The sequence below is a fragment of the Cherax quadricarinatus genome, chromosome 83 (assembly GCF_038502225.1).
Source record: "Cherax quadricarinatus isolate ZL_2023a chromosome 83, ASM3850222v1, whole genome shotgun sequence".
NCBI lineage: Eukaryota > Metazoa > Arthropoda > Malacostraca > Decapoda > Parastacidae > Cherax > Cherax quadricarinatus.
In genome coordinates this window covers 4,421,045-4,442,808 of record NC_091374.1, presented here as the reverse complement: position 1 = coordinate 4,442,808, position 21,764 = coordinate 4,421,045, and the positions used below count along the sequence as shown (strand labels likewise).

At 40.1% G+C, this 21,764-nt stretch overlaps 1 protein-coding gene and 1 long non-coding RNA gene across 12 annotated transcripts in view; one reads left to right on the top strand and one right to left on the bottom strand.

Moving 5' to 3' along the window:
* LOC138855155 (uncharacterized) overlaps positions 1-20,888 on the top strand; it is a 21,380-nt gene extending 492 nt beyond the window's left edge. Inside the window, exons 2-4 of the long non-coding RNA XR_011394326.1 lie at positions 17,010-17,117; positions 18,469-18,648; positions 20,748-20,888. This is a non-coding gene — a long non-coding RNA (uncharacterized lncRNA). The remainder of the gene's footprint in view (positions 1-17,009; positions 17,118-18,468; positions 18,649-20,747) is intronic.
* LOC128702254 (uncharacterized) overlaps positions 13,212-21,764 on the bottom strand; it is a 64,142-nt gene continuing 55,589 nt past the window's right edge. For 6 of the 11 annotated variants that reach the window (XM_070102747.1, XM_070102740.1, XM_070102737.1 and 3 more), the window contains 2 exons: positions 20,742-20,967; positions 18,499-18,632 (listed from right to left, as the gene is read on the bottom strand). In XM_070102747.1, coding sequence (XP_069958848.1) covers positions 18,499-18,632; positions 20,742-20,967 — 360 coding nt within the window. Of the gene's footprint in view, positions 14,126-17,037; positions 18,633-20,741; positions 20,968-21,764 lie in introns of those variants that run through there. The other 5 variants (XM_070102736.1, XM_070102738.1, XM_070102744.1 and 2 more) reach the window with 3 other exon arrangements.

The window sequence follows — 21,764 nt, the reverse complement described above, 5'->3', positions numbered from 1 at the left end:
GTTCAACTGCCTCCCAGCATACATAAGGGGGATTACCAACAGACCCCTGGCAGTCTTCAAGCTGGCACTGGACAAGCACCTAAAGTCGGTTCCTGACCAGCCGGGCTGTGGCTCGTACATTGGTTTGCGTGCAGCCAGCAGCAACAGCCTGGTTGATCAGGCTCTGATCCACCAGGAGGCCTGGTCACAGACCGGCCTCGGGGGCGTTGACCCCCGGAACTCTCTCCAGGTAAACATAGCAATGACCTGAGATGATGATAATACATTAAACGACGGTGACATCACACATTCCTGTCTAAGACCCATATGTACTAACTTGAGACTATTTCATTATAAAAACTTTACCGAAATGCTGTGCATGATTTGGGCTATCCATAAAATTATAGCAATTATGCATACATATTTTTGGAAATAAAGAATTTGACTTGTGATAAGCAGTCACCTTTTCCATACACTTATCATATGCCTTTGTTTTCAAAGCCTTAAATGTAAACAAACAGTTCCTGACCATCTACGTATACCTGGAGGGTGTTCAGGTGGGGGGAGCAACTATTCATGTTCTCTCCTTCAGGGAGTGCCTTGATCCGAGGCATTGGAGCTCTCCGTCCCTTGGCCTCAGTGCCTGTCAGTGAATACAATGCTAATCATTGTAACTGAAAAGTAATGGTAATATCTCAGTCCTTACCTATTTGTGGTTGCATGGGTCGAGTCTTGGCTCCTGGCTCGGTTTCTTCATTTTACGTAGCTGAGCTAGCTCACTTGTGGGCTCTATCGTACCCATTCGTAAAGCCGTGTATGAAGTTATCCAAACTATTTCATCTCCTCCATATAAAAATAAAATATTTTAATTATTACTGTTTACTCTGCTGAGCGCCTCCAAGACGGAAAAAGGTCCTTCAGGCAGATCCTGGAGTGAGAGGGAAGAGGCAGGAGTGAGGGAGGAGGAGGAGGGAGGTAAGAGTGGTAGAAGGAGGGAGAGAGACAAGAGTGGAAGGAGTGAGGCGAAGAGGGAGGGAGGAAAAAAAAGTGGGATAAGAGGAATGATGGTTCCTGTCCCTAACCTTCGTACTGTTCATTTAAATGAATAGGTGAATCTGAAGGGAATAGAGAGGAAGAAGAGAGAAGGGTGGAGAGGGGAAGAGAAAAGAATGACCAGACTAGAGGAAGAGAAGAGACGAGACAGAGATATCAGATATAACTAGAGTGAGAGTAGTGGATTAAGTAATAAAGAGAAGGATGAGGATGGAGGAGTAAGATATGGACGGAGAGAGGAGGATGAAAAAAAAAAAAGTCACTATTTTTGGGTTATCGACCATATGTAATTAACATTATGTATGATAAATGTAATTGTGTTTCTGTGCCTAAATAGAATTACTTAAGAGGGAGTTTGATTTAGGAATAAGATAGGGAAAAGAAAGGGAAAGACTAGTAAGGTATGGAAGAAAGAGGAGGCTAGAAGAATAAGATATAAAAGGAGGAGGGGGGGGGGAATAAGATACAGAGGAGGGAGGGAGAGAATAGGGGGGTGTTCAGACGCCTAATTTGCATATCTTCACGAAAATCTAGACTGGAGACTCGAGGCGTCTAGTTTTCCCCTTGCTACAGCTGCCTCGTGGCTATCTTGTTCTCCCTCTGCCTATCTTACACTACATCTATCTTATTCTCTCGCTAGCTATCTTATTCTCCTTCCGTCTGCCTCATTTTCCCTGTCTCTGCCTGTTTTTCTCTTCCTGTCCACTCTGTCTAGGGTCACATCTCACAGACCATCTCTTTCTATTGTTTTTTTTATTTATTGACGTCACTGCTTTCTCTCCCTCTCATTTCCTCATATCTCTCCTCTCTCTCTGTCCTGTCTTACATCTTTTCTCTGTCCCTCTTTCCTATTTTCTATCTCTTTCTTTCTATCTCCCTCTTCCTCCACTCCAGCTGTAAAACATAAATAAAACGTGGATTACGCGAGACCAGTAAGAAAAAAAAATACCAGACAGGGCGTCCTGGGTGGTCAAGGAGACTATGACGTCAGCGGGAGGGCTCGTAACGTCGACCAATAGGAAAAAACCTCACCAGATGTAGCGCCCTGGTTGGCCGAGACTATGATGTCAGCTGGAGGGCTTATGACGTCACTATGACATCAGGAACAGGTGCATGACTCAATTGCTGCCAACCAATCAGCTGCCCCTCTGAGTGTGGGGGGCGGGGCTTGGGGAAAAAATGTAATAAAATAAACATTGATAAACAGGAAAGCTCCAGAAGCAGGAAAAAAAAAATATGCATATGATGAAAATATTAGTGTATTAAGGCCTCAAAATAAAACGAAAAGGGAAAAAATGGAAGTAACAAGAGGGAAGCACAGTGAAGCAAGATGATTATGCTAACTAATAATAATAATCTTTATTATCACACTTTGTACAGGAATGCTGCGTTTGTAACCATGGTTATTTAATGTGTTTACGGATGGGGTTGTAAAGGAAGTGAGCGCTTAGAGTAGTAGGGAGAAGTGAAGGTAAAAGTTAATGACTCTGACATGAAGTGAGAGTTGTCACAGTTGATCTTTGCTGATGACACAGTGTTTTTGGGAGATTTTGAAGAGAGACTTCTCTGGAGTCTTTCTTTAAAATGTCCCTGGGTGGCTGACCCCGGAGGGTTAACTACCCAGGATGACCCAAGAAAGCCAGTGCATCTTATTTTCATTGGGGCCCTTCAAGCTTGTGCCCCAGGATGCCACCCACACCAGTCGACTAACACCCAGGTACCTACTTGCTTGCTAAGTGAACTGGACAACAAGTGTAAGAAAACACGTCCAGTGTTTCCACCCTTGCCGGGGATGGAACCATGGACACTGTATGGAGAGCGTGGGTGTGAGCCATGGTCTTTAAACGTAACAGCTAGGAGGAGGCTGGAGGCAGCAATAATGCTTTTTGATATCAATGTGTGTGTATATTATTTAGACAAATGGTGATAAATTGCTGACCTAGAAAATGTACAGAGAACCTTCACGGCACACACAACTGCGATAAAACACCTAAATTACTGGGAACACTTGAAGTTCCTCCGCCTGTACTCCCTAGAACGCAGGCGGGAGAGATACATGATTGTATACACTTGGAAACTCCTAGAGGGATTAGTACCAAACTTGCACACGAAAATCACTCCCTACGAAAGCAAAAGACTCGGCAGACGATGCAACATCCCCCAATGAAAAGCAGGGGTGCCACTAGCACGATAAGAGAACAGAATAAGTGTCAGGGGCCGAAGACTGTTCAGCTGTCTTCCAGCATACATAAGGGGGATTACCAATACACCCCTGGCTGTCTTCAAGAAGCCACTGGACAGGCACCTGAAGTCAGTACTTGACCAGCTGGGTTGTGGGTCGTACGTTGGGTTGCGTGGGGCCAACAGCAACAGCCTGGTTGATCAGGCCCTGATCCACCATGAGGCCTGGTCACAGACCGAGCCGCCGGGGCGTTGACCCCCGAAACCCTCTCCAGGTATACAATAAGGATTAATAAATTAGCCGACGGTGTGTTTATGAAAAGTTGGCAGAAAGAAAAGATTGAGATGGTTTGGTCGTTTATAAATGAATAGGTAGATAAAAACAGTTATATTTATATCTAGGATGGCTGGAAGAGCAGGGAACGTCCTGGGAAGGTTGGAAGGAGGTCGAGGAAGTCATATAAGAGTGGAAATATAATGGAAATTGGCACCGAATGAAAACAAACGGATTTGGAAATAGTATATAGAGAAGTGAATTGAAATATATTTAAATTGACATTGTTCTGGTACTAGAACTAGAGTTTACCTGGGGTTTACCTGGAGAGAGTTCCGGGGGTCAACGCCCCCGCGGCCCGGTCTGTGACCAGGCCTCCTGGTGGATCAGAGCCTGATCAACCAGGCTGTTACTGCTGACTGCACGCAATCCAACGTACGAGCCACAGCCCGGCTGGTACTAAATATCTGTGGCAGCGGTGAAGATGGACATTTAAAGATTTAAAAATCATATAAAAAGTGGTACAAGTTGCGCAACTTGTACTGGATCTCATCGTTTATATTAAAAATGAAGTCTGCCGTGATAGTGGAGCAATGATATTTTAATATGGCCTCTCACTTCCTCCCTGAGTTCCAATATCCTGGCGAAATACAATAATATTCATGGGGAAATTCCAAGCTTGTAAGGCCATGCAGCACCTGGAAGGAAAGGGCATCTCCAGTTTCTTTGATCAAGAGCCCTTCAGAAGTATTAAGGGGGGACGCTGCCATATCCTTGACGGGCACATCCTGGTCGGAGGATCATGTGTCTACTACAACCCACTGACCCACGCCCGGGAAATTTTAAATAAGGTGTCAGCTGGAGATGAATTATGGTGTGTTTGTGTGTATGTGTATGCGCGCTGAACCCGTGTTTAATGGCATACAGCTGTTTCTTGAACAGGAGTGGTGGTGGCTGCTGCTACTGCTGTACTCACCTAGTTCTCACCTAGTTGAGGTTGCAGGGGTCGAGTCCTAGCTCCTGGCCCCGCCTCTTCACTGGTCGCCACTAGGTCACTCTCAAATCAGCACTAATGCTTACCTTTTCTTATTACATGTTGCAAAATTTTGAAGTTGGTATCAGAGAAGGTGACCAGACATTGTCTGGTGCTGCTTCGTAAGCAAATATTTCCCCCGACATTTACCTGGAGTTTACCTGGAGAGAGTTCCGGGGGTCAACGCCCCCGCGGCCCGGTCTGTGACCAGGCCTCCTGGTGGATCAGAGCCTGATCAACCAGGCTGTTGCTGCTGGCTGCACGCAAACCAACGTACGAGCCACAGCCGGGCTGATCAGGAACTGACTTTAGGTGCTTGTCCAGTGCCAGCTTGAAGACTGCCAGGGGTCTGTTGGTAATCCCCCTTATGTATGCTGGGAGGCAGTTGAACAGTCTCGGGCCCCTGACACTTATTATATGGTCTCTTAACGTGCTAGTGACACCCCTGCTTTTCATTGGGGGGATGGTGCATCGTCTGCCAAGTCTTTTGCTTTCGTAGTGAGTGATTTTCGTGTGCAAGTTCGGTACTAGTCCCTCTAGGATTATCCAGGTGTATATAATCATGTATCTCTCCCTCCTGCGTTCCAGGGAATACAGGTTTAGGAACCTCAAGCGCTCCCAGTAATTGAGGTGTTTTATCTCCGTTATGCGCGCCGTGAAAGTTCTCTGTACATTTTCTAGGTCGGCAATTTCAACTGCCTTGAAAGGTGCTGTTAGTGTGCAGCAATATTCCAGCCTAGATAGAACAAGTGACCTGAAGAGTGTCATCATGGGCTTGGCCTCCCTAGTTTTGAAGGTTCTCATTATCCATCCTGTCATTTTTCTAGCAGATGCGATTGATACAATGTTATGGTCCTTGAAGGTGAGATCCTCCGACATGATCACTCCCAGGTCTTTGACGTTGGTGTTTCGCTCTATTTTGTGGCCAGAATTTGTTTTGTACTCTGATGAAGATTTAATTTCCTCATGTTTACCATATCTGAGTAATTGAAATTTCTCATCGTTGAACTTCATATTGTTTTCTGCAGCCCACTGAAAGATTTGGTTGATGTCCGCCTGGAGCTTTGCAGTGTCTGCAATGGAAGACACTGTCATGCAGATTCGGGTGTCATCTGCAAAGGAAGACACGGTGCTGTGGCTGACATCCTTGTCTATGTCGGATATGAGGATGAGGAACAAGATGGGAGCGAGTACTGTGCCTTGTGGAACAGAGCTTTTCACCGTAGCTGCCTCGGACTTTACTCTGTTGCCGACTACTCTCTGTGTTCTGTTAGTGAGGAAATTATAGATCCATCGACCGACTTTTCCTGTTATTCCTTTAGCACGCATTTTGTGCGCTATTACGCCATGGTCACACTTGTCGAAGGCTTTTGCAAAGTCTGTATATATTACATCTGCATTCTTTTTGTCTTCTAGTGCATTTAGGACCTTGTCGTAGTGATCCAATAGTTGAGACAGACAGGAGCGACCTGTTCTAAACCCATGTTGCCCTGGGTTGTGTAACTGATGGGTTTCTAGATGGGTGGTGATCTTGCTTCTTAGGACCCTTTCAAAGATTTTTATGATACGGGATGTTAGTGCTATTGGTCTGTAGTTCTTTGCTGCAAATATATTATGTCACCCAAATTCCTGTCCCCCTTTTCTTTCCTTTGTTTTCCCTATGATGTAGATATGTATACCTGGAGAGAGTTCCGGGGGTCAACGCCCCCGCAGCCCGGTCTGTGACCAGGCCTTATGGTGGATCAGGGCCTGATCAACCAGGCTGTTACTGCTGGCCGCACGTAATCCAACGTACAAACCACAGCCCGGCTGGTCAGGTACTGACTAGGTACCTGTCCAATGACTTTTTGAAGACAGCCACGGGTCTGTTGGTAATCCCCCTTACGTATGTTGGGAGGCAGTTGAACATTCTTGGGCCCCTAACACTTATTGTGTTATCTCTTATCGTGCTAGTGGCATGATGTAGATGTATATCTTCATGATGTAGATATATATATTCATAAGTCCATTTCCCCTGTGTATGGGCTAGGGTCAAGGCTTTACTGAAAGATGGTAATTCCCGAGTGCTATGTAACAGTGACTAGGTTGGCAGCGCTCTCGCCTGTTAACTTTCCATTTCAATAGAAATAAGTTTACCTGTAAACGGAATATGAATAATTTCTAATAATTATATTATAGCAACAGTATTTTAAAGGTATAATGTTAAGAGCTATGGAGTTATGGGAGAAAAACAAGAGTATTAATGTATTAGTTGTGAACTATCGTTCATGGTGACAACTAGAACTCACAGGTGAGGAACCACAAGGGGTGGGATGGGGGGGATGAGAATAGATGATGGATAGGTGAGGGGAGAGGAAAGGCTACAGAAATAGAAAAAGAGCCACGGCTAGATATGGTGAGAACTATTGAAGAGCTCACAGGTAAGTCATGGAGATGGGAAGTAGAGTTGCCTGCACTCTGAAGAAGGGGCGGAGATATGTTGCAGTTTTTGAACTAGTATCGGCACCCCACTGGCAAAACTGATGATGAAAATGTTTTTTTTTTTTTCTTTTTCGGGTCACCCTGCCTCGGTGGGAAACGGCTGATGTGTTAAATATATATATAAAAGTAGAAAATACAGTGAACTTTCCCATCATTAAGTTTGTTCCCATAGGCTCAAAGACCCTTGGCCCATAGGGAAAGAGTGCATCAAAGTTCCTTAACGAGCTAGGCAAAAGACTCTTCAGGGTAACTATTCCAGCGACTCACCGATGCGGTTCAGAGGGGTAATGCCAGCTGTATTCCAGCTCTGAGGAGATGCATAAGATTTTCGCATTGTACATAATCAGTGATAAACACGTAGCAATATGTACTTGAAATGTATCCCTCAAACCTCTTGTACTGTATATGCCATCAAGATAAGATTTCGTTCGGATTTTTAACCCCGGAGGGTTAGCCACCCAGGATAACCCAAGAAAGTCAGTGCGTCATCGAGGACTGTCTTAACTTATTTCCATTGGGGTCCTTAATCTTGTCCCCAGGATGCGACCCACACCAGTCGACTAACACCCAGGTACCTATTTGCTGCTAGATGAACAGGACAACAGGTGTAAGGAAACGTGTCGAAATGTTTCCACCCGCCGGGAATCGAACCCGGGCCCTCCGTGTGTGAAGCGGGATTATTATTATTATAATCAAGGGGGAAGCGCTAAACCCGGAGGATTATACAGCGCCTGGGGGGGGGGGATGTGGAAGGCATTCAGGCTTAATTCGGGGAACTGGAGCACAGATCCAATTCCCTAAATCAAGAGCCCCTCACCAACATCAAGGAACCTTAATTGAGGGGACGTGTGAAGCGGGAGCTTTAGCCACCAGGCCACCTTTGCACCAGCAATGTATCTTTAAGTCTTGTGTACCTTATTATGTAATAAAATATACCTGCCACGGTGGGAGACGGCTGGAGTGTTGAAAAATTATATATATATATATATATATATATATATATATATATATATATATATATATATATATTTGTAGGTAGTAGGTTGGTAGACAGCAACCACCCAGGGAGGTACTACCGTCCTGCCAAGTGAGTGTAAAATGAAAGCCTGTAATTGTTTTACATGATGGTAGGATTGCTGGTGTCTTTTGTCTGTCTCATAAATATGCAAGATTACAGGTACGTCTTGCTACTTCTACTTACACTTAGGTCACACTACACATACATGTACACGTTTATTTATACACACTCATCTGAGTTTTCTTTGATTTTATCTTAATAGTTCTTGATCTTATTACTTTTCCTTTTATATCCATGGGGAAGTGGAATAAGAATCTTTCCTCCGTAAGCCATGCGTGTTGTAAAAGTCAACTAAAATGCCGGGAACAATGGGCTAGTAACCCCTTTTCCTGTAAAGATTACTAAAAAGAATAAGAAGAAAATTGTCAAAGTGGGAAGTCTGAATGTGCGTGGATGTTGTGCAAATGATAAGAAAGAGATGATTGTGGATGTTATGAATGAGAAGAAACTGGATATCCTGGCTTTAAGTGAAACAAAGCTGAAGGGGGTGGGAGAGTTTCAATGGAGAGGAATAAATGGGATTAGGTCAGGGGTTTCAAATAGAGTTAGAGCTAAAGAAGGAGTAGCAATAATGTTGAAGGATAAGCTATGGCAGGAAAAGGGGGACTACAAATGCATAAATTCAAGGATTATGTGGAGTAAAATAAAGATTGGATGTGAAAAGTGGGTTATAGTAAGCGTGTATGCACCTGGAGAAGAGAGAAGTGTAGAGGAGAGAGAGAGAGATTCTGGGAAATGTTGAGTGAATGCGTGGGGAGTTTTGAATCAAGTGTGAGAGTAATGGTGGTTGGGGATTTCAATGCTGAAGTGGGTAAAAATGTTATGGAGGGAGTAGTAGGTAAATTTGGGGTGCCAGGGGTAAATGTAAATGGGGAACCTTTAATTGAGCTATGTGTAGAAAGAAATTTGGTAATAAGTAATACATATTTTATGAAAAAGAGGATAAATAAATATACAAGGTATGATGTAGCACGTAATGAAAGTAGTTTGTTAGATTATATATTGGTGGATAAAAGGTTGATGGGTAGGCTCCAGGATGTACATGTTTATAGAGGGGCAACTGATATATCAGATCATTATTTAGTTGTAGCTACAGTTAGAGTAAGAGGTAGATGGGAAAAGAGGAAGGTGGCAACAACAAGTAAGAGGGAGGTGAAAGTGTATAAACTAAGGGAGGAGGAAGTTCGGGCGAGATATAAGCGACTATTGGCAGAAAGGTGGGCTAGTGCAAAGATGAGTAGTGGGGGGGGGGGGTTGAAGAGGGTTGGAATAGTTTTAAAAATGCAGTATTAGAATGTGGGGCAGAAGTTTGTGGTTATAGGAGGGTGGGGGCAGGAGGAAAGAGGAGTGATTGATGGAATGATGAAGTAAAGGGTGTGATAAAAGAGAAAAAGGTAGCTTACGAGAGGTTTTTACAAAGCAGAAGTGTTATAAGAAGAGCAGAGTATATGGAGAGTAAAAGAAAGGTGAAGAGAGTGGTGAGAGAGTGGAAAAGGAGAGCAGATGAAAGAGTGGGAGAGGCACTGTCAAGAAATTTTAATGAAAATAAGAAAAAATTTTGGAGTGAGTTAAACAAGTTAAGAAAGCCTAGGGAAAGTATGGATTTGTCCGTTAAAAACAGAGTAGGGGAGTTAGTAGATGGGGAGAGGGAGGTATTAGGTAGATGGCGAGAATATTTTGAGGAACTTTTAAATGTTGAGGAAGAAAGGGAGGCGGTAATTTCATGCACTGGCCAGGGAGGTATACCATCTTTTAGGAGTGAAGAAGAGCAGAATGTAAGTGTGGTGGAGGTACGTGAGGCATTACATAGAATGAAAGGGGGTAAAGCAGCTGGAACTGATGGGATCATGACAGAAATGTTAAAAGCAGGGGGGGATATAGTGTTGGAGTGGTTGGTACTTTTGTTTAATAAATGTATGAAAGAGGGGAAGGTACCTAGGGATTGGCAGAGAGCATGTATAGTCCCTTTATATAAAGGGAAAGGGGACAAAAGAGATTGTAAAAATTATAGAGGAATAAGTTTACTGAGTATACCAGGAAAAGTATACGGTAGGGTTATAATTGAAAGAATTAGAGGTAAGACAGAATGTAGAATTGCGGATGAGCAAGGAGGCTTCAGAGTGGGTAGGGGATGTGTAGATCAAGTGTTTACATTGAAGCATATATGTGAACAGTATTTAGATAAAGGTAGGGAAGTTTTTATTGCATTTATGGATTTAGAAAAGGCATATGATAGAGTGGATAGAGGAGCAATGTGGCAGATGTTGCAAGTATATGGAATAGGTGGTAAGTTACTAAATGCTGTTAAGAGTTTTTATGAGGATAGTGAGGCTCAGGTTAGGGTGTGTAGAAGAGAGGGAGACTACTTCCCGGTAAAAGTAGGTCTTAGACAGGGATGTGTAATGTCACCATGGTTGTTTAATATATTTATAGATGGGGTTGTAAAAGAAGTAAATGCTAGGGTGTTCGGGAGAGGGGTGGGATTAAATTATGGGGAATCAAATTCAAAATGGGAATTGACAATTACTTTTTGCTGATGATACTGTGCTTATGGGAGATTCTAAAGAAAAATTGCAAAGGTTAGTGGATGAGTTTGAGAATGTGTGTAAAGGTAGAAAGTTGAAAGTGAACATAGAAAAGAGTAAGGTGATGAGGGTATCAAATGATTTAGATAAAGAAAAATTGGATATCAAATTGGGGAGGAGGAGTATGGAAGAAGTGAATGTTTTCAGATACTTGGGAGTTGACGTGTCGGCGGATGGATTTAGGAAGGATGAGGTTAATCATAGAATTGATGAGGGAAAAAAGGTGAGTGGTGCATTGAGGTATATATGGAGTCAAAAAACGTTATCTATGGAGGCAAAGAAGGGAATGTATGAAAGTATAGTAGTACCAACACTCTTATATGGATGTGAAGCTTGGGTGGTAAATGCAGCAGCGAGGAGACGGTTGGAGGCAGTGGAGATGTCCTGTCTAAGGGCAATGTGTGGTGTAAATATTATGCAGAAAATTCGGAGTGTGGAAATTAGGAGAAGGTGTGGAGTTAATAAAAGCATTAGTCAGAGGGCAGAAGAGGGGTTGTTGAGGTGGTTTGGTCATTTAGAGAGAATGGATCAAAGTAGAATGACATGGAAAGCATATAAATCTATAGGGGAAGGAAAGAGGGGTAGGGGTCGTCCTCGAAAGGGTTGGAAAGAGGGGGTAAAGGAGGTTTTGTGGGCAAGGGGCTTGGACTTCCAGCAAGCGTGCATGAGCGTGTTAGATAGGAGTGAATGGAGACGAATGATACTTGGGACCTGACGATCTGTTGGAGTGTGAGCAGGGTAATATTTAGTGAAGGGATTCAGGGAAACCGGTTATTTTCATATAGTCGGACTTGAGTCCTGGAAATGGGAAGTACAATGCCTGCACTTTAAAGGAGTGGTTTGGGATATTGGCAGTTTGGAGGGATATGTTGTGTATCTTTATACGTATATGGTTCTAAACTGTTGTATTCTGGGCACCTCTGCAAAAGCAGTGATAATGTGTGAGTGTGGTGAAAGTGTTGAATGATGATGAAAGTATTTTCTTTTTGGGGATTTTCTTTCTTTTTTGGGTCACCCTGCCTCAGTGGGAGACGACCGACTTGTTGAAAAAAAAAAAAAAATATATATATATATATATATATATATATATATATATATATATATATATATATATATATATATATATATATATATATATATATATATATATATATATATATATATATATATAATCCCCAAAAAGAAAATACTTTCATCATCATTCAACACTTTCACCTCACTCACACATAATCACTGTTTTTGCAGAGGTGCTCAGAATACAACAGTTTAGAAGCATATACATATAAGGATACACAACATATCCCTCCAAACTGCCAATATCCCAAACCCCTCATGGCTACCCAAATAGGAAAATACATTTACCATCATTCAATCAATCGCTGTTATGCCAGAAGTGTGCTGATATTACAGTTAGATTGCTCTGTGCAACATCCCCACCCTTCTACAGAGTGCAGGCACCTACTTTTCTACCTCCAGAACTCAAGTCTGGCCAACCTATTTCCATTAATCACCTTACTCACACTCCAAAAACACATCCATTAAAAATGCCACCATTCACTCCTGTCTAACACGCTCGCACAAGGCTGCTGAATGCTTAAAACCCTAAAATCAAAACCACCTCTGTCCTTCCTCCAGCCATTACGGGGATGACCCCTACCCCTCCTTTCACCCCCAGATGTATACTACATCCTCTTTTATCGTCCTGTTCCTCTCCCTCTACATATCCAAACCACCTCGACCCTCTGAATTATACAATTGGTGACCCCATATTACCTTTTAATTAGTGCTCCGAATTCTTACCTTTTAATTAGTGCTCCGAATTCTCTGCATAATATTCACACCCCACAGTGTTCCTTAAATATGACATCATGTCTTTAGCCTCCTTGCTGTAGCATTTAAAACCCATGCTTCATACTCATATTATTACAATCAAAACCAAGCCGTGAATCCACAAACTCCTATAAGTGTTGGTACCACTATAATCTATGTATAGTACATTTCCCAGTTTTTTTTGCACAATAGATAAACTTCTTTCCATAAATATATTAACACACCACCCACCTTTTTTTCTCATCTATTTTATGGCTCACCTTGTCTTTCATTGACCTATCTGCTGATGTGTCCTCTCCCAAATATCTAAATATATCCACTTCCTCCAGTCTGATATTCATTGTCATTACATAGACTTTTACTGTTACCTTCATCATCTTGCTCTTTTCTATGTTCACTTTTAATTTCCCTTTACACACCTTCCTAAATTCGTTCAACAGATTTTGTAACTTGTCTTCAGAATCCCCCAGGAAAACTGTCAGTATATATTTCATGTGGAAGCACTAAACCTGTAGGGGTCAAACAGTGCCTGGGAAATGGGAGGTAATCTGGCTTCACCTGAGGAAGGGGAGGGTGGTTCCAGTTACTCAGATCAAGAGGCCTTCATGATTATCATCACCCTTTTTAAAAGGTCAGTTATTCTGAATGGTTAGTTGTTGAAGATATTACCAGGCAGGAGTATGAATATGTTATTTAGGAATTAAAAATGCAGATAAGTACTGTAAACATTTTATTAAATCAAAGTAATAAACAGTTTATTTTTTTCTAGTCTACCTTGCCATCTACTTCCTTCATTTCAAAATCCAATTTTCAGATTTTTAAAAGTGTACAAAAACACCTTTAAAAGTATCTGACATTACATATGTACAAATTAACTAATTATATCAGATGTGACATGTATTTGTCATGCATTTTAAGTGCAAGATACAATACTAGCTTATAATGCAAACAAATTCAGTGTTACAATAACTCAGCAAAAAATCCTGCACTGTATGGCCCTTATAGGTTTAGCGCTTCTTTTTTACTATAATAATCGGCAAAAAATCAGTCTGAATATACCATATTTGACTGGTGTTGATTAAATTTAGGCTGAACTAAGAGAGGCTTGGTAGTATTAAGTTAAATTATATTGGTGAATTTTAGCAAAGTTGGGCAAGATTTAAATTTTTTCTTTAGCTCAAAACTTGACATTTTTTGTACCATGTACATTAAATAAAATTTATATCATTGTATAGGATAATTTTTTGAAAAGATCTTTTCTTAAGGCAGATTGACTTGTTTGTCTTAAAAAGCACAAAATATATGCACTTCCTAGAATATTACTATATTATACACCATAAATGTATACATACACTAGATAGATCAGATGAGACATGTGTACAGACACCACTAATGCACATTCACTAGTTAGTTATAAAATTCAGCATGAATATGCAGCCACAAATAATTTGTGGAGAGCTGTATGACTTGTGGGTTTAGCGCTTGGTTTTGATTGTAATAATGCTTTACGTTTTCACATTCTCTTTGGATAATTTTCACTTTTGACCGTTATCTTCAGGCTCGGGTCAGGTAGTCCCACTGGAATAGTTGTTTTGTTGGAGTGATGGGAAGTCTCTCACTCTTATTGTATTCTGGAAGTAAGAAACAATTCATTGTTGCCAGTAATTCACTATATCATTTCTGTATACCAAGACAAGAGACACCATCAAATGCAGTCTTCTGCACTCCAAAGACATATTGATTCTCAGGCAACAATCATCTGCACCCCAGCAAAAGGGACAGAATCAGCATGACCCAAACATAAGGACAGAATCAGCATGCCCTTACCATAGAGGCAGAATCAGCATGCCACAACAATAGGGCAGAAATCACTAAGCCCTAGCCATAGGGCCAGGATCACTGCACCTCAGCCAAAGGTTAGAATCACCAGGCCTTGACCATAGGAGCAGAATCATTGCACCCCAAGTATAGGGCTAGAATTATAAGGCTCCAGTTACTGTAGGGGCAGAATCACCAAGCTTCAACCACAACGTCATTAACAAAACCATTTGTTCATTAGGTACCTTTTTTATTGTACTTATGATTGTAGTTAATTACATAAGTCCTACTTAATAATGTCTAGATCTTAAGTAACATTTAAGCCTTATGGTTAGTTTTCCTGAAATGCATTGCATAATTAGTGGTTTTCTTTCATGTCTACCAATGACCTGGTCTGGTCACAGACCGGGCTGTGGGGGTGTTGACCCCCGGAACTCTCTCCAGGTATACTCCAGGTAATGTAATGTCTTATTACATGCAAACTACATTTGTACTGTATAAAGAAATAAAAAATATTTTGCATCACTTTAACACCAAAGACAACTTCAAGGAGCCACTAAACAGATCATCGTACGGCTCAAGACCCAGGGGCATCATCAGAATTTCTGGACTGGAAGGGGTCGGACTTTGGGGTGGCTATTGGGTTGAAATGGGAGACTAGGAGACTGTTTTGAAGCCTCATTATTATTACTGTTTTTATTTGGGGCCTTCTCTTTGTATTACCACTTTTAAGACTTATGACAGCACTGTGTGACCCATGTGCATTTAGTGCCTTATGATTATAATAATTAAGACCTATGCAAGGACGCTGTTTCAAGATGAATATAACACTTCACTAGTTGTTACTACATGTTACAAATGCATTCAGCAGCTTATGCTAATGTTCCAAGCAGAAGATGGAGAGCAAATGCATGGAAATAAGTCACTGTCTGACTTTTTTGGGTTATCCTAGGTTCTCTACACATATGCTGCTATGTATGACAATTCTATGTAACTGTATTTGTGTATACCTGAATAAACTAACTAACTTACTTGGGGAGAAAGGATTATGCATATTTAAAAGTAATTCTAATGAAAAGATACCTATATGGAAGTGTATAAAGGTGGGTTTACGTAGCTGAATTTACCTTAAAGGATACGAAAAGAGGGAGAAGTGCCTTGGTGCTAAAACAAACACTATAATAAAGTGGAGTACAGGTTCTTAATCCACGGAATTGAAGCTCCCCCCCCCTTTCCTTGGATGAAACCTGATTAATTCTCATTCCTAATGCACTGGATGACCCCCTGCTGGTTTAGGACTTCCTCGTCAATATAATACGTAGGTATAGAAAATCAGTGATTAAATAAAATAAATGTCTCTGATGTGGTGAAGCATATTAAAAATAAATGAACAGTTCATCAATTTTTAGTAGTAACTATTCATTGGGTGACTGGCATCAACTAGGCTGTTGTAACTTATGTTGAAGTTAATCTGGTCTACCAGCAGCATAATGATCATCAGTCCCAATTGACCTAACAGTAGTTCTTAACCTTTGTATACTGCTATCTCCTTCAAAGGTGGCACTTAGATGCTAAATGTTATGGTACCTGTCTTCTACATTGGCTTACTAGTTTTATTATGTATCCATATCCAAGCAGTGGTTGGTATTCAAAATATTACACAGGCACACGAGACCAGGGACTGGGTCTCAATATTGTTAGCTAAACAAGTAGTAATGAACTGTTTTTATAAATACCGATTTGTCACAGGTTGATTGCTTATTATATACATGTACAGGTAAACTTTGCCTTAACACTCATGCTATCATTCGAAGAGTTGAAATAGTGACCGACTTCATAATTATTACAGAATATACCTAAGGCAAGTGAATGTAAATACGTAGTATTTTGAGTTCTGTTGAATTTTATTTAATAAGATTTGACTACAAAATCACCTACATCTGCTGAACATGTTATAAATTTGTACAATGATTGCATCTACAATATTGTCAACTGAGATACAGCTCAAACCCATTATTATTACTACAGTATTGTACTTTTTTATTACTGCACACTGTATTGCATATACATTGTAATATTATTGAATTTCATTAATGTGGTTATATAACCAGCAGTTCCTTGCTATATTAACCAATTCTTTATTTTGCTTGATATTCTCTTGGTTCTGTTATTACTAGAAAAGACAGAAGTCTATCTATTAAAGGTAGGAACAAAGGAAATATATTTGGCACAAAATTCTGGTGTAATTAAAAATGAAAGCAAACTCAAAAATCTTACTAAAACTTTTAACAAAATAATTTATTATACATCAATAATTATTTTGTACATATATTAATATTAAATAGTCTTTAAAAGTAAAGTTTACAAATTAACATTAATAGTATGTATAGCCTATTTAAATAGATTTCATGATATATTTATTAAATGTAGCAGACTAGTAAAGAATATCCAAATGTTAATGTAGGTAATGAAAGGTAATTTTTTCTAGATTTTAAATTACATATTTAAAACAAAATCAACACTGCTGTATGTAAACAAAATAAGTCTCTCATTTTTGTATTAGATATAAGGTTATTTAATAAAATTGACAGTCTTCACTATCTGTTTATAACAGCACTTTGACTCCTGAAGTTGAAATGCCATAGTTTCATTTCTACTGATACAGTCTAACTACCGTTTTGTCAAACATCATTCTAGCTTGGTCCCGATATGTTCATTCCCAGCCTCATGTCTATAACTTGGCAGTGATGCACTGAAGAGCACTGAGGACAATACACTTACAGCTGCCTCTTCCTCTACAGTAAGGCAAGTTCAAGCACTTGGTTCATATAGATTTATATATCTTTCTTCGAGAGGCAACTGGAAAATAAACACAAATACTGCAGCTAGTATTTTTTCTGTAAATTTCAATGGTGCAGACGTGGCACCTTTATCATTAGTCAAAATAATCTTTGAAAAATTTTCAATTATGTATTCTAGCTTCACAAGTGTCTGCACTGTGTAACATTTCTTTGCAAATAATAACCAATTACCTATTTAATTAAATAAAAAGAGTTATTGAGCTGAAGCAGAAAAGAAATCAACTGTTTGCTTGAAAACTGTCACTTATACTATTCAGACTTTTTAATGTTATACATAAAAACACTTGGCTAAAATTCACAACTTACCCATGGTATAAACCCTGGTAATAAATACAGACAAGTTGGTTTAGAAAAACACGTAAGCAAACACTAGAACATATTTATTAGAAAACATTTTGGTCCTGAGACCTTCATCACTTAACATAGGTTACAAGACAGTACATATAGACGGAGAGTGAGGTGAGTGATGCATGGTGACCTGAAGAATGTCATTTTGGGATGAGGATGGGTAGACGATGAGCAACACAGGAGTCGCATGATCTCATCGTCTACCCATCCTCATCCCAATGACGTTCTTCAGGTCGCCTTGCGTCACTCATATCTCACTCTCCGCCTATATATACATGTACTGTCTTTTAACCTCTATGCTAGAAGTGGTCAAGGTCTCAGGACCAAAACGTTTTCTAATATATATGTCCTAGTGTTTGCTTACGTGTTTTTCTAAACACAACTAACCCATAAATTGGAAATGGATCTTTAAATATTTTGATTTGTATTTAGACTGAAACATGTTTGAAAGATATGCCTCCAATTTATGAAATGTTCCTGTCACATTATGATGTTTATTCTACATGGTTAAGTGTTTTGGGAGAAGCATTGGTTCCTTCAGCACCTGCAAGTACTGAAAGATGCATCTTTAACTTGAAAAAATCAGTGGTACGAGACAAAATCACTATTACACATTTTAAGGGCAATAAATATCAGCCAAAAAATTAACTTACAAAGAAGTTAATCTCTTCATATTTAAAGGATAGTGTTGCATCAAACTAAATAGTGAAAACTAAAGATTCACAGCTTATCTTGGAGAAGCTTCATTTCTTTGGCTGGTAACATTTCCTGATATCACAATTTTTATATTACTGTACTAGAACACTTGAATTTTTTGCATTAACTTTACATATTTGGCGCAAAAATATATACAGTATTTTGGTAGACTACATTGATATGATTGAGGAATGTGTGGGCGGAAACTACCTTGCAACCGAGTTGAGCCTGACACTTTTTCTCCTGCACAGGGTTTTATCAGAGTCCCTCTTTCACATGCATCAGGCTGTGGAGGACTCTGTACTAATGGAAGATTTAAAGCGTCGCAATTCCTCCTTGATGGCTCTGATGAGTGGTACAGCCGGGTCTGTGGAGCGAAGCCCAGTCTCCGGATCCAGTGGTTCTTCTGCCCCACCTGGAACATATCACAAGTTAGTTATGGATCAGTCACAGTATTGAGACAGGTTGTGAATAATTCTGTTATCAGTGATTAAGTATGTGGTTGATACAGAATACAAACACCTCATAGTTTGAATTTATTTTGAGCCATGAAAATAACAGACGAGACATTTTGCCTTTTATAAATGCTTAAGTGCTACAGAAGATTACCGGCAAACTAAATAGCACAGCCAGGATAATGTTAATGACAAAAAAAAAAAAAAAAGGTTAAGATAGGTATTTCTTAGATCTTGCAGCTTGTGGCTTAGCACTTCTTTTTGATTATAATAATCTTGCATATCTCCAAACAAAGATTCACAAGAGAGTAATGGACCATACTGATTGTGGCTCAATGCCAGGGAAAAACTGACTCGAGAAAAACCGAGGGTAGATTTCTGGGTCAGGATCCAAGGGCAAGTCTCCTTCCAATAATGTTGGCATATGCAACAATATGACAAGTATGTTACTAAAAAACTATGAATATTTATGGGATTGTATTGAAAAGATGTTTCATACACTAGGGACTTCAAAAATTCTGACAGATGGGTAACAAGAGCTTGACAGCCCTTCCCCATCGTACCTTATTACAAAAATAGCCCACACATAGGAGAGAGGGGCTTATGATAACATTTCTGTCCAATTTGGACCATTTACAAAGTCGCACTAACAAAAAGGAGAGAAGGAAAGAGTATATAGTATATAGGCCAGCAAACAGGGACGGGACAAGAGAGGTATGTAGTAGGAAAGGAAAAAACGAGAGGTAGTGGAGTCAAAGACTAAGAGGAGCACTGCAAGGGAGCTAGGGGCCCACAAAGGGTGGGAACAAGAACTCACAGAGGGGAAAAATGATGATGATAATAATGGACCAAATACCAAAGGCAGAAGAAAGAAAACCCAAAGGAGAAAGAGGAAAGGGGAAGAGGGAGAAGGAGAAAAAGAATCAGGTTAAGTCACAAGTGTTCTGAAGTTTGGACCATTTTATAATGTAATGGGAAAGGAAGGCATCTACAGAGACAAAGTTAGTACTAAGATTCATACAAGGAAAGTTGTGTATAAGGGAGGATTCAACCAGATTACAACTGTGAAAGTTAGAAGTAGGGTAGACAGTTTTAGTAGAAGAGCAGTCAATAGGATGACTGTGATCTTTGACATGACAGAAAAGAGCATTGTTAGTGTCGGAAAGCCTAACACTACTTTTGTGCTCCCCGAGTCTGTCAAAAAGAACGGCCAGTTTCTCCAAGCACTGAAGAGGACAAGAGGAACAAGAAATAGAGCAAACACCAACAATTCTCTTTTCTGTCATGGCAGAAATCACAGTCATCCTATTGACTGGTCTTCTGCTAAAACTGTCTACCCTACTTCTAACTTTCACAGTTGTAATCTGGTTGAATCCTCCCTTATACACAACTTTCCTTGTATGAATCGTAGTCCTAGCTTTGTCTCTGTAGATGCCTTCCTTTCCCATTACATTATAAAATGCTCCAAACTTCAGAACATCCATGACTTAACCTGATTCTTTCTTCCCCTTCTCCCTCTTCCCCTTTGGGTTTTCTTTTTCTCTCTTTGGGTGTTTGATCCATTATTATTATCCCCCCCCCCCTGTGTGTTCTTGTTCCTACCCTTTGTGGGCCCCTAACTCCCTTGCAGTGCTCCTCTTTCTTAGTCTTTGACTGACTCCACTGCTGGCCTATACTATACATATACTCCCTCTCTTTTTTTGTTAGTATGACTTTGTAAATGGTCCAAGTTGGACATAAATGTCATCGTAAGCTCCTCTCTCCTATGTGCAGGTTATTGTGTATTGTTCCAGTCACAGTATTTTAACTTTTTGTTATAACTTTTTACACAAAGTATTCCATGATCCAAACAGAAAAACAAACACTGACATAAATGATCCCACAGAGAGAAAAAAAAGATGAGTACTGTATATTTGTGCTCCCTCTTTACAATCTTTATGAAGCTCTCCCCCCTCCCTTTTTTTAGAGTACTTAAGCTGAAATATACTGTACAGTGTGTACTGTACTTCTCATCTGTTTTTATTTCATTGTGGGCTCATTTGTGCCATTAATGACTTAAATTCATTAACCGTCAGGTCGATCAGGAGATGGTGGATGATTCACTGGGGTGATGCTTCTAGCACTGCGACCACTACCAGGACGAGCACTATTGGGTCGAGCACTACCAGGTCGAGCACTACTAGGACGGGCACTTGCAGGCCGAGCACTACCAGGTCGCGCACTAATGCGGCCAATTCCATCTCCCCAAGCAGACTTTGGTGACCTTCCATCCTCCAGGGGCACCACACTTACCACCTGCAACATTTTTTATATTTGTGGGAGTGTGCAAGTCTAAAAAAAATCCAAATGTCTTTACTGTGGGTCAATAGAGTATCTAAATGTAAACCAAATGGGTCTACATAAACATATTTCTAAAAGTAAGTTCAGCTGGCAGTCAGATATTACAATGTCCAGCAGTTTATAGGGATGTCTAATAAGGGTGTACATATACTCCATTTCAAAAAAAGAACCAACTGTTAAGTGCCAAATATGTATTTTTCTAATTTATTGTAATTTATTCTAATTTATGTATTAATTCAAGGATTATGTGGAGTAAAATAAAGATTGGATGTGAAAAGTGGGTTATAATAAGCGTGTATGCACCTGGAGAAGAGAGAAGTGTAGAGGAGAGAGAGAGATTTTGGGAAATGTTGAGTGAATGCGTGGGGAGTTTTGAATCAAGTGTGAGAGTAATGGTGGTTGGGGATTTCAATGCTAAAGTGGGTAAAAATGTTATGGAGGGAGTAGTAGGTAAATTTGGGGTGCCAGGGGTAAATGTAAATGGGGAGCCTTTAATTGAGCTATGTGTAGAAAGAAATTTGGTAATAAGTAATACATATTTTATGAAAAAGAGGATAAATAAATATACAAGGTATGATGTAGCACGTAATGAAAGTAGTTTATTAGATTATGTATTGGTGGATAAAAGGTTGATGGGTAGGCTCCAGGATGTACATGTTTATAGAGGGGCAACTGATATATCGGATCATTATTTAGTTGTAGCTACAGTTAGAGTAAGAGGTAGATGGGAAAAGAGGAAGGTGGCAACAACA